The following is a 13,882-nucleotide window of genomic DNA, read 5'->3' on the forward strand; positions in this document are numbered from 1 at the left end:
CACAGCTTGATTTTATTACTGTACCACTCTGGGCCGTTCCCAGCAGCGTTGCATGACTTCCACGATGGCCGATCACATTAGATCTGACACCACCTCACACAGTACACCTGGATTTGGTTGACGTGGTCGTTTCAAATTCTTCCATGTTTTGTCAAAAAACGTTTGTCATTACTATGTGTATACAAATTATATGTTTGCACTATTCAGCTGAAAATATACAATTAATGGATCATGTTAAGCAGATATTACTCAGTATGCAACGTTTCTGAGGCCCATTAACCAACCAGTCAATTGATTGTAACTGAAGAAGAAGAAGAAGAAGAAGAAGAAGAAGAAGAAGAAGACGACGACGACGACGACGAAGAAGAAGGGTGAGGTAAGAGTGTAGAGGATCTGATCTACTAATAGCAAAAATTCCGGTCCGATGACAACAAGTGAGCTAAATAGCTTAGTGCTAACATTAGCACTCTAACGTTGGCTTGTTTTTCTGTCGGTTCGGATGTAACGTTAGCAAGTAAGCATGTGCTTGTGGCTAATGCTAGCTACCGTCTGTCAATATGAAGTTACAGATTTGACATCGTGTTTGATAAGGTTGTAACAGTTAATGTTACATGTGTGATTTGTTGCATTTGCAGCCGTGACTGAGCTAACCTTTCAAAGGACGAGGTCATTAGCGGAGGTCGGTGAACATTTTGCAGTTGTGTTGACATTACTGAGTTGGTGAGGTGGTTCTTTTAAAGATGAAATGAAGTGGAAGCATAGTGCGTTTATGAAACTTTATGTTGACACGTTGGGATTAATATCAAGCTGTTTTAATGCCTGTTTCTACTTTTTATTGACATTGAAGCGTTGCCTCGCAATGTCAACAATGCAATACTTTGGAACATTTATATGTATTGGTACATTTTGACCCCTACATAAAATGTATAAAATAAATAAACAGAATGTACTTAAAACACTTATCTCAGAATATTATATTTTAATCATTTTAAAACATAATATAAATGCAATTTTAATTTTGACGATTAATGTCACCTTGATAGGTCTACTACATCCAATTAAGGTTCTATGGTAATGCAACTTCACCTGTTTAGTTTCACCTTGCGTTAAAAAAAACCCTGTTGCATGGCAACAGGTTCCCACGCAACCTCCTCATAAAGTCCACTAATTCAGTACCCTCCGATGCGTTCTCCCAAATTCAGATAAGACCTAAAGTTGGCTGGGGAATATGTAAAACATTTTACACAGTACTGTCACATGGTCAGACTAACATTTCTATTGCCTCTTAATATTGAGATATTCCAGAGCACCACACATATTCCAAGGAGTATATTTGGCAAATGCATCACAATTCAAAATGCATGCATTGTTTGTCTTTTTGTATTGTGCTGATTCTTTTAACATCTGTAACGCGTGTCTCTGGTGTCTTATCAGGAGGACTGGCTTCTACATTTGAGGGGACATGCCTGGAGCAATGCTGGGATGTTAAGGTTGTTGTTATCGTGAGGCCGCCCTGAAGGGAGTCAGAGATAGACAGCAGCTAGCTTGTTTCCCGCCAGAGATAAGTGGAGGCCCAAAGACGTGTCGGGATGTGGTTATCGGGGCCAGTGTGTTTGTTTGCAAAAGCTGTCACAGGTGGGAGAGAAAGAAGAGATAGAGAGAGAGACAGGATGCTGTGGACACAGGTGCGAGGGCAGATAGTGGTTTCATTGTGTATGTGGGTGGGTGTAAGAACTGAATATACAGGTGTCTGTGTCTGATAATTTATAATCAAGCCTTTTCTGACCTATATTACATCCTACATTGCAGGGACTCTTCCAATAAAGTCACCCATGAACCCTCATTAATTCATTGCCTACACATGATGGATGGATTACCATTATGTTCCCTCATCATTTCATTGACTGATGATGGATGAATTATCCTTATGTTCATTCTAAGCAGCTGGTCGATCGATGTCGCGCTCGTTGACATCAATATCGTTCTTGTTACTTTGGAACCAAATGAGCTGTGGTCCTTCAGATGTATGCAGCAGTTGTGGGATTTTTTAGTCATCTTTTAGTCATCTTTCTTTGAAATGGGCTTTTTTCGAGATGAGCCATTCAATAATCCACGGTATAAATGTACACAGGCTGCACTGTCAAGAGGCTTCTATGGGTGCCTGGAAGCATATGGATTGTGTTTTACCATATGGATGCAAGTCCCACTGACCGCAAACACGGAAATCCTCAACTCCTGTTGCTTTTATTCAATACACCGTTCTATTACGGGTACACAGACATACATTTTTTAAGAGTACATGAGTGTTCATTAACGTTGAAGACTTGCGCAATGCATTATACATTTTCTGTCTATATTTAGAACGCACGCTTATTGCTTTGTATTTAAGGAATGCCATCATTTGTAGGCGATAATGATGAAGGTGTGGATAGTGCTATTCTCTCGATTGGGTAATTGATGCTGATTAATGCATTCAGGTGAATTATTATTCATGGATTGGGTTTTATGAACACAAAGCTGGAGAACCCCCCCTACAAAATCATGGTTGAACGCCTATCGTCACAATGGTACCTTATGTTGACATTGAGATAGAGAGCTACATATTTTATAGCTGTCATGGGTGGGATGATTTAGTATTCCAGGATTTATGAAATATACATTCAGATCCCTCACAGCTTAAGAAATGCTCTCTTGAGAAGCTTCGAACTGCATTCTTTAAAACCTAAACTTTTGTTTTGCCACTTTTATAAGCAAGCTGTATTTGTATAACCTATCGCTTGAAGAGCGATAGCTTTGTGTCTATTTTGTCTGTGGTGTCTATGTTGGTGATTTGAATTAATGATGACAACTGTCTCAGGGAATTACATTTTCCTATTCCCTTCCCCCTATCATTACCCTTTTGCTGAGGTATTCACACATCATTATGGAATAAATACAATTTATTCATGGGTAAATTGGGTTTCCTTTGAATTTCCCCAAATACCAAGCTGGTGTGAGCCGGTCCGGGGAAAGTGCTGAGGGGAGAGTATTTCCCGCACACGATGTTTGCATGCCGCTGTTGTCCGTGCCGGGGCACAGATGACAGGTATTTCATCAAAGCAATGATAAGAATGTGGAAATGCCTCGCAGTGGCGCGAACAGCCAAGTGCATCATGCTTCTTATTAATGTAGCGCTCAGCTCTAATGTCTTTTTGTCTCTCCGCTGCCTTTCGCACTGCTATCCTGCCCTTTGTTTGAGACCATTCATCTTTGTTCTCCCCTCTAGAACCCGTTTTCACTTCAGTCTCGGGCGCAGGGGAAACGATCCCTCACTCGGATTGGTATTAGCTCAAACTCACAGACCAGCAAGTGACATTAAACTTTTTTGCTTTTGGATACGAGGCTCATTACAGGTTTCTAAAACCCAGTTAGGGAAGGCTACCGAGACACGCATTCACACACACACGCACACATGCACGCACTCACACACGCACATAGCACGCACTCACACACGCACATAGCACGCACATACATACACGCACCTAGGCCTATATATTTTTTATTCACGTGGGGGTGGTGATGACTAATACATTTTGCTTTTGCCAGTCCGAGCTTTGGTAAGCGGCGCGGCGTGGGTGTAAATTCACATCTACTGAGGGAGTGAAAACACAAGCAGCAGCAGCAGCAGCAGCAGCAGCACTGCCTCTCAGCGCGGGCCCACTTCAACACGCACACGCCATGGGGCTCCCATTGACAAGAGCAGCACTTTGGCCCCTCGTCGGCCCTCGTAGGCCCCAGCCAAACTGTTTGTCCATGCACTGGAGACTCAGGGTTTCATACAGGGGAGACTCAGGGGAGGTGGTGGGGGGGTTGGTGATGGTTGGGGGGTTGGAGTTTCGAAGCTACAGCATAAGAGACGCCAGGAAAAACACAGAAGACGTGTGGTCTGTGCTCTCCTTGGGAGGGCAGCTCCCCCAACACCCTGCCCTGTTCAGAGGCGGTGAACCAATTTGTTTTGTGTTGGGACACTCTTCGGACACTCTTCGGACACTCTTCGGACATCGGAGCTTGGTCACGGGCACTTCTTAATATATTTCCTTGACGTCCCGGAGCCACGGCAGGTAAAGTCACCTGGAGGGCTTGGCTCTGAGTGATGCCCAGCCAGAGGCAGACAAAACCGTGCCAGCTCCGCAGTCCCTCGCCCACACCCCCCCCAACACCGCTGCAGAGGGCGTCGATATAACTCATCCCGGCCTAACAATACATTCTGACAGCCCAGTATAAGCACACAATCAATGATCCCTCTCTCTCTCTCCCTCACTCCCCCTCTCTCTCTCTCTCAACACTCCTCACTTTTCAAAGGGGTAATGAATAAAGAAAGAGTGAAAGAGGGAGAGAGAGATGGGAGAGGAAACCAGACCATCATGCCAAACGCATTTATTGACGAGATTTACCCGCTGCACAATAAACATCAAATGAGCACTGTGATCACCGCTCATCACTTTTGTGTACGCCTCCTGGATTGCTTTTGTTGCCGCCCCCCTCTCCCCCACCCTCCACCCCCCCCCCCAATCCCCCCCTCGCCCTCTCTTCCTCCAGCAGCCTCCGCTGTTAAGCCCTTTGTCCTCTTTGTTAATGGACTGTAATTACATGTGATGAATATTTCTCCAATATACGTTTACACCACAACTTGACTAGGACTTTTTCAAGGTTGTTTTTAATTGAAACGTTTAACGTCGGTAACTGTAGGGTACTGGAACACGGGGGTTGTGTGGGGATGGGGGGGGGGGGGGCGGGGGGTTACACAATAGGGCTCGGTGCTGCATTGAGCTAGGAGCTGATAAGTGGTCTGTTTATAGTTTTCACTGTGTGGTACAAGCGGCTGTAAGTACATGGTACAGACTTTGCACAAAAGTAGTCTCTCCGGTGCGATAGTGTTTTTTTTCCAGTCCGTCGGCGCTCTTCATCTTTCATAATGGAATGCCGGGGCGGTATAATGGGAGTCCTTGGAATAAGAATAAAAAGTAGTATCCAGACCGATGGGGATGAGCTCCGAACGATATTCCGTCCACACAAGAGTCTGTCTCTGTCCTCGTTGGATCTCTTCCGCCGGCGTCCGGGGCTGCTCCGACAGCCAGACGCATGTCCTGCATGTCCTTCATGTCCTACCTGGACAGATAGGACAGGTAGGATCGTTCGTTTGACCTCCATCTTTTTCTCTCTCTCTCTCTCTCTCTCTCTCTCTCTCTCTCTCTCTCTCTCTCTCTCTCTCTCTCTCTCTCTCTCTCTCACTCACTCTCTTCCTGTCTATATATCGCTTGCACTTTCTCTGTTTTTTCTCTCTCTGCCTTCCACTCTCTTCCTATTGTTATCTCTCGCCTACTCTTCCTGTCTGTTCTCCTTTCTCGTCCACTCTCTCTCCTCCACACTAACACCTGCGTCCACAGAATAATCTCCCTCTCTCCCTCGCCCTCTGTCTCTCACCCCCTCTCTCTCTTCCTCTTGCTCTCCCTCGCTCTCTCTGTCTGTCTGTCTGTCTGTCTGTCTGTCTGTCTGTCTGTCTGTCTGTCTGTCTGTCTGTCTGTCTGTCTGTCTGTCTGTCTGTCTGTCTGTCTGTGTTTTTTGTGTCTTCCTCCCTCTCTCTCTCTCTCTCTCTCTCTCTCTATGTCTATGTCTATGTCTATGTCTCTGTCTCTGTCTCTGTCTCTGTCTCTCTGTCGTCTGCTGGTGAGCCCCCCGTACCCCCCCCCCCCCCCCCCCCCCATGCCGCTATACGTGTCCAGGCTTGGACAGGTAGGCCATGAGGGCCACCACCACCGCCACATAGACCCCCGCTCCCACGGTGATGGAGAGGGCCGCCAGGAACAGGGCTCGCCTGGAGTTCACGCCCGCCCGGGAGAAATCCCCTTTAGCAATGGCCTTGCCACTCTGTATGTAGAACACACAAACGCACACATGGACACACACACACACACACGCACACACACACACACACACACACACACACGGACACACGCACGGACACACACACACACACACACACACGCGCACACACACACACACACACACACACACACACACACACACACACACACACACACACACACACACACACACACACACACACACACACACACACACACACACACACGAGAAACGCACACACGGACATGCAAATAAGAAGAGATGGTTTTGAGCTAGTATTACTCACAGCACCAAAAGACTGAGTAGGTGTAAAGCTTCAGTTAAAAGAGGAAAAAAACAGAGAAAGGCTGCTGGGGAGCTATTAGTTGCCATGGCAATTAGGTCATTATCCCTTGACAGTGACGAATGGGATGTTTGGGTGTTTTGTTTTACTCAAGAGAAAAAAGAAAAGGAGAATATCATTGCTGTTTAATCTATTTATCCCTCTGACACATTTTTTATAGTCTCTTCCGGGGTAATTGTTTCTGCAATTAGTTGAGGAGATGGTGCATCTCCTCTGAGATAAATTGGTTGGGATTATTCTTTAAAGGTTGCAGGTTGTTGCTTTTTCTGCCAATGCAAGGCTGGAGTCCTAATTATATCAAAGTCATTAGAGTTGCTTCGTGGGCATGACAAATGTCAAGAAAAGTCCATGCAGAGCTGGGTGGAACCAATATTATGATAATTTTGTTCAAACAATGTTTCTAATCCTGCCAATTATTGCATATATTTAAGGGAAACACAAAACATCTTTATATTTCTTATCACCTGAATTTATTAATATTTTACCGATAAAAGGATGTTGATATACAGTTCTTCTTGAATGATAAATTGTTGAAATCTACTTCAATGGAAATAGTTTTTGAATGGCTTGTTATATCCTTTCATATCAATGCACTTGACCTTTGCTTCTGATTAACACAGATAATTTATTCATGAAGAAATTATCCTGCAACTCTCACAGTTATTTAGCGAAGGAAATAGGGTATATATATATATTTATATTCATGTGTTTCATAGCTATGAGGATTAACACCTTGACACCATGAAGACGCTATTCCATATAATCAAATACCAACAGGTCATCACAAGGTTAAACTGACAAAATTCCACTTTTGGTATATCTAGGCTCATGTCATATTAACAGATATTTAATCATGGTCTCCCCCAGCTCTAGGTCAAGGCAAACCATTTAATATTATCATTATCATATTATCATCATTCATTAATTCAATGACTCGGGTCATTCCCATGCGTACCACAATGACACTGATGAAAGCTACATCCTGTATGTGTATGGATGGAGGCTGGGGCCGGGCACACTCTGTACCTTGTGCGAGTAGTAGAACGCCACAATGCCCAGTGGCCAGAAGCAGCAGAGCATGGAGAAGATAGCCAGACCCAGGTGGTCCCTGGGGGGCTGCATTAGGAAGTTGTCCTCGCTGTCACTGTCGCTGGAGCTGTCGCTCTGGGGGAGGCAGGGAAAGGCAGGGGAGAGTGAGAGGGATGGCAGACGGCGGTGTTCTTAGCATGGCGCACTTAGTATTTGCATATACCGATCGTAGATCTGTGAGGAGAACTTGTAAGTCATGTAGATATACATATCTCTATCTATATTTATATATATATATATATATATATATATATATATATATATATAGCTATATATATGTAAATGTTTATGCATATAGCTCTATCTTAATCTATATCGATGTATCTCCATCTCTATCTATATAGAGATAAAGATACATCGATATAGATATAGATACATATAGATATGGATTTATATAGATACATATATAGCCCTGATTACAGTACAGCGATCACTGGATATGATGGCTTCTCCATCTTTAAGGCATTCAGGTCTACTGGGACGTCCCTGCATCCCCATTGAATGTTTGTTGCGCTCATGATTGGTGACAAACACACCTATTCCCACACACACACACATACACACACACACAGACACACACACACACACACACACACACACACACACACACACACACACACACACACACACACACACACACACACACAGAAGCATGCACAAAAACACACACACACACACACACACATACGCACACACAAACACGCACACACACACACATACGCACACACAAACACGCACATACACACACATCCCATAAAGCAGCCAGGCCCAGTTTCCCCCGTTCCTCCAACCACACCGGGACATGGTGTACTCAGCCGACCAGAGAGGATTTCCTCACTCTGTCGACACCCATGGGAGAGAGAGAGAGAGAGAGAGAGAGAGAGAGAGAGAGAGAGAGAGAGAGAGAGAGAGAGAGAGAGAGAGAGAGAGAGAGATGAAAAGGGATTAGCAGATTGTTCCGTCATCGCTAGGTGACAGGAGTGGGGGGGGCGAGGGACGCATCATGAATGTGCTGAATTGCCTCGGGAACCCAGGCCCCGCGCCCCCCACACTCCTCGTCAACCCTGGTAACTGGAGGGGGGGGGGGCGCCCGGTGCCTCCTAGATGCTGAACTGAGATAGCAGAGATGCTGGGCTAATGAAGGCCATTTAAAAGCCGTGCTTGCTTAATGCTGCATGTCTGCCGAGGGAGGCTGCAACACGGAGAGACAGCCTCTTAAAGAGGAGACGGGCCAGGCGTGTCCAGAGGAGATGCTGGTTTGAATAAACATGGCCTCCCCACACGCACGGACACAAACACGCACACACACATGCACTTACACACACTCAGAGGGACCCCTGATAGAATATGATTCGTGAGAGTAAGAGAGTAACACTAAATCTGACTTTGTTGTTTGTTTACATTATATTGCAATCATAGTCAATTAATCGAATCCAAACAGGCTGGAGACGATGGAGGATTAATGCCAACATTAATTTGTGTTATCCTTTAAATCCAGTCAAGTCTGTACTGTTTTTCTTACATTAAAATTCATCCAATGCATAACCACTTACATGACATGACATTTTAGTACGATCTACCTTTAAGAATTTATCTTTACTTTTCCTCAACCAATCCCACCCTTTTGGCACGATTTGGCAATATCTGTGTAATGAAAACCATTTTAATGATAACCTTGACTCTAATAGTGATTATGGGCTGATTGGATTGGATTGTGGCTCCGCTGGGGCATAATCTGGTTCGGGAACACCTGGAGTCCTTCCTTGCCTGACTCACCCAAACAGCAGCTGTCACCAGCTCCGCAAAACCTGGCTCTGCCTGAATGAGCCAGTCCAGTCACGGACTGGACTGCAGTGTTCTTCTCTCCCTTCATTCCATCGTATGATTTAGTACACGGCGAGCCCACTGACTACCCTGAGGGCAATGCTTCCAGGGTAGTCCCAGTCGGACGGTGTGCGTGTGTGCGTGCCTGCTTGCACGTGCGTGAGTGTGTTTTTGTGCGTGCGTGTGTGGGGGCAGAGAGGTAAGGGGATAGTAAAACTAATGAGATCCACCAGCTAACATCACCTTGTTAGGGTCAACGGGCGACGGCAAAACCAAAGCTCAAGGGAGTGCGCAATCCACGATGACAGGCAGCATTATTCAAGACATCTACTGCCACTAGAATCATGCTGGAACGGTATCTCCTCTACGGACTCATTACCCACAATCCCCCTGTGTTCTGTCACTGCCACTCAACTGTGTGTGCAAGGCACACTGTGACAGTGCGAGAAGCAAACATAGGAACAACAGCAACAAAATCTGCCAGAGCCTGTATCCTTAGACTTAGAGTAGAAAATGTGATTTTCGCTTTCTCTTCCTCTCCATCTGTCTTTCTTTCTCTCTTTTAAAATGTAGCTGTTGGCAATACATCCTGACAGTAGCAGCTTAAACCTCATCTAAATCGGGCCTGCAGCGATAAAAAAGTGTATTCAGTGTTTGTGTGCTTAGGTTAGTGATTCCTTTTTTTTCTGTGTTTGTTTTGTAGATATATGTTTGTGTTTTATAACCGTAGCCCAGAGACACAGGCAGAAAAAGTTTCCAAGTTCAGACCTGAAACTTGAGTTTAGGTTGCGATCACCAGTTTTTTGGTGGAAACTTTAAATTCCTGACTAGCCTGCTCAAAGAGTCCCTGCTTATTATTCAGGTGGGGGAAGGCATTCGTTATGGCATTAATGGCAGTCAGTGCTGCGTCTCCATCTATCTGCCTTCAACCAAAGTGACAGGAGCTGGAGCGATTGTCAAGGCCAGTTAAGGAGCTTGGCTTTTTCTGTTGCCAACTTGGAGTGCGGGGTGTTTCACAAGTCTCACTGCATGAAATTAGATTTGCGCCACTTCTTTAAAGGTTCTCTTGGCTGCCACAGTTTTCTTTCCTTTATATCAGGTCGTCAACACGCTCTTAAGCCTAACTGTATTCATCCCGGCGGATAGAATAAATCCCGATACAATCAGGCGTAGGGTTTTTATTTTAAAATGATTGCAATCAAACCTGAAGTGACTGAGAAATAATGGACCATTCAGGGGAGGCGAACGTGAATCATTCTCCCAATCTTTAAGACGAACCAGTCAATGAAATGAGGAGCGGCGCTGAGAAGAGTGGCTCATATTCTGTTTGAAAATGTCGCCAACGCTAATGAAGCATTGCTGTGGAATGAGAGCGCTTCAGTGTTTTAATTGCCTTCTCAGTATTATGCGAGTGGCTCTTTACAGGCCCCCTTCACACATGTTTTGAACCCTTAAAATCTTGCATGAGAATCGTTTAACATGGCTTTGCCTCTGAAATGTTTTCTATGAAGATGGCTTGGCTGCATGGCCTATATCCTCCTTAAGAAGGCCACGATGATTAGACCATGAATAAACAAGTTGCGTTCCAACGCGACCCGCCCACCTCTTCTCCTCTTGAGCTATATCGTTTGCATAGTAAGTAAATCATATGCATATTGGGCCATGCCCGGTTCATCCTATTTGTAACATCAACAAATGATGCTCCTAGATGCAAATGGTGCTGTTGCATGCAGGCGTCACATCAACTCAGAGAGTAAGCATGTGTTAAGGCACTGAACACAGTGTTCACAGAAAGAAGGTGCAAATGGGAGTGAGGTTCAATATATAACCTTGAGAGTGTTAGCTTAGCGCTATTTAAAAAAAGAACAGGCTTGGAAAAACTTAAATAACCCTGATATCTTTACAACTACACTCCTGTTGAATATCTTGTCAGGAAGATTGATCACAAAAATATGTGAATTAACGTCTCATAATCAGTGAACAAATGGAAAAGACTAAGAAATGCAGAGGTGTGGTCCAAAATCCTGCCTTGGCCACCTGGACCTGAGGGAATCTAGACTCCATCCATTCGACGGGCTTCAAGGAGTAGAAGGATATTGACACAATGGAATGACTGAATCGCATGGAACAATATTTTCTGATGCTAAATAGGATACAGCGAGATATCTGCAAATTGGCGTTTGGCTGTATTACCCAGATCAGATGAGTTGCGTAATTTTTGACCGTTTGCTGGGTTAGCATTTGATTTCAGACAATCAAGCGCCATTGCAGAGAAATCTCGGGGTGTCCCTTTAATGCACACCTTGATGACCCTCAACAACATAACTCGAAGAAGTGCAGCTTTCTGTTGGACACTTGATGATGTATTAAGCTTATTGTGATATTATGATGTATTAAGCTTGCTGATATCGATAGATGATATCTATATCTGTGTCTGTGAAGCTCCAAAGTCTTTCATGGAGATACGCCCACTGCGTGCACCACTCAATTCCTAAATCGTTAACAAGGTTGGGTGGGCATTAATTCAATGTGATTGTTTATTGTCTGACTGGTGTCACAACAATGTGAAAGGAGACAATGTCCCGTTATGATGCAGAGCTCTGCTGTCTAATTAGTAATCATGGCTATAAATATGCCTGAACATTGTTCTTCGCAACATAAAGTTTGAATACATCAGAGAGAATTTTATTCGAGAATCTTTGATTAAAGTGTATTATAGCTTAAATTACCATACCACGCAGTGTAATTAATCTTAGCACGGCTATTAAGCTCTTCGGTAGAGATTTTGAATTTACAAGCAGATGCGGTGCTGTACATATCAATATGCTCTCATCTCCGTATAAATATTGATTAAAAATGCTAAATACCCTCGCCCTGTCTAAGAGTAGAGGATCTGGGGGTAAAGGACAGTGTAGAGCCCCCCCACGGACAGATACTGGGTTTGATCCCCAAGGTCTGAAAACACACCTGACGGCCCCCTTGAGCAAGAGGCCGAACCCCAACCTGCTCCAACCTGTAGTTCAGACGCCACTGTGAGTGGCTTTGGGTTACACTGTCTGCTAAATCCGCAGCCTTTGTTGTCGTTGGTTTAAAAGCCCCCCAGTAAAAGCAGGGTTCCCGGGGCCCTCACCTCGTACTCATGGGCGGGTTCCTCCTCGACGTCGTAGCAGACCGTCTGGATCTTCACCTCCTTCTCGGCGCCACTGCCGTCCTCCGCGGGTTCCTCCATCTCCTCCTCCTCCTCCTCTTCCTCATCCTCCCCCGCCGTGGACCCCCCGTCGGTGAGGGCCCGGCCCTTGCCCTCCGTGAAGGTGGTCTCCAAGCTCTCGCTGCGGCCTGAGTCCTTGCTGTGCAGGCTGACGTTGTCGGTGTACAGGATGAAGCCCGCTGGCCGGTAGAAGGCCTCCACGGCCAGGTGCAGCGACGTGGCGTCCAGGAACTCCTGGCTCTTAGTTGGGGCCGGCCGGCTGTGGGGGCCGGCGTACAGGTAGCCAATCAGGTCTCCTTGCCGGTGGTACTGCTGCTGCTGCTGCTGCTGCTGCTGCTGAAGCTGGTGGTAGTTGCCGTGGTGAACCACATGTCTGCTGGAGGTCTTGTCCAGCAAGGGGTTCTGGAGCTCAGCCAGGCTCTCCATGATGGTGGGGGGGCCAGAGGGCAAGCGGCTGCTGGGTTAAATATCCAGGAGGCTGGGACCTGGAACAGAAAGAAGCCTTGACCTTTCCGAGCCTCGTAGCGATAGCTCACCGATGCTGAGTCCCCCAACACATTAGTTAGGGGAGGACATCGAGAATATACTGCAGGGGGAGCCGCTGCAGTACTCTGGTTCAGGATGAGCTTAATCAGGAGAAATTACACAGAATGAGTCCAATGGTACCCAACCATGGAAGTAGCGATTGTTAAGCAGTGGTGCATGAGACAGGCTGAGCCCTCACGTCGCCATATGCCGGATGTTTATATATTGCCGCTTACATAACTGGATTTGTAACACCACAAGCTCGAACCTATCCGCATTAACTTATAGAGTGCGTGTGCGCGTGTGGTGTGTGTGTGTGTGTGTGTGTGTGTGTGTGTGTGTGTGTGTGTGTGTGTGTGTGTGTGTGTGTGTGTGTGTGTGTGTGTGTGTGTGTGTGTGTGTGTGTGTGTGTGTGTGCTTGTGTGATTAGAGGTGTTATGGAAAGCAGCTTAAAAGCATCAACATGCAAATAATAACGTGCAGGGAAAAAGCCCATCCAGACCCTATATAGACACCATTTGCAAAGGCTCAATTCCACTGCCTTTATAATAACAGAGCACTCTCGTCCATTCTGACAACGTGACGAGATGCTGACAGGTTCAACACGGCGCTGTCTCAGATTCCTTTTCATCTCCTGGCCTACAATTTTAAGTATCGCTTTGTTTCTTTTTTTTTGTTGCTTTCGTACTCCACTTTTGAGATAAAACCGAAGTACAAACGCAACACACGCATGTTCACAACAGATCCAGCAGGGACCAACACGGCAAGCCATTGCTGAATTAGTTTGGACTATCAACAGCCATACACGCCCTCAATAGTTTCTCTCTCTCTCTTTCCATGACATTTTATAATTGAATGATTTGATGATGATTTTATTATGTTTTAAGTTAGTCTTTATTGCTAGTCGCACTCTTGGAATTAATCGGTAAAAACATCTTGCGCTCCTAACAGTCAGGAACAACACCAAATGTCTAAAATATATCCAGAAT

General features: G+C 45.5%; 1 protein-coding gene across 1 annotated transcript; it reads right to left on the bottom strand.

Annotated features, from left to right (window-relative positions):
* Positions 1-5,748: 5,748 nt before the first annotated feature.
* Positions 5,749-12,794, bottom strand: LOC130383149 (synapse differentiation-inducing gene protein 1-like). The gene is made up of 3 exons (XM_056591206.1): positions 12,291-12,794; positions 7,274-7,411; positions 5,749-5,907 (listed from the first exon to the last, which is right to left on the bottom strand). The coding sequence occupies exons 1-3, from the start codon at positions 12,792-12,794 to the stop codon at positions 5,749-5,751; spliced, it is 801 nt and encodes a 266-aa protein (XP_056447181.1).
* Positions 12,795-13,882: the final 1,088 nt, after the last annotated feature.

Source organism: Gadus chalcogrammus, chromosome 5 (genome assembly GCF_026213295.1).
Source record: "Gadus chalcogrammus isolate NIFS_2021 chromosome 5, NIFS_Gcha_1.0, whole genome shotgun sequence".
Classification (NCBI taxonomy): Eukaryota; Metazoa; Chordata; class Actinopteri; order Gadiformes; family Gadidae; genus Gadus; species Gadus chalcogrammus.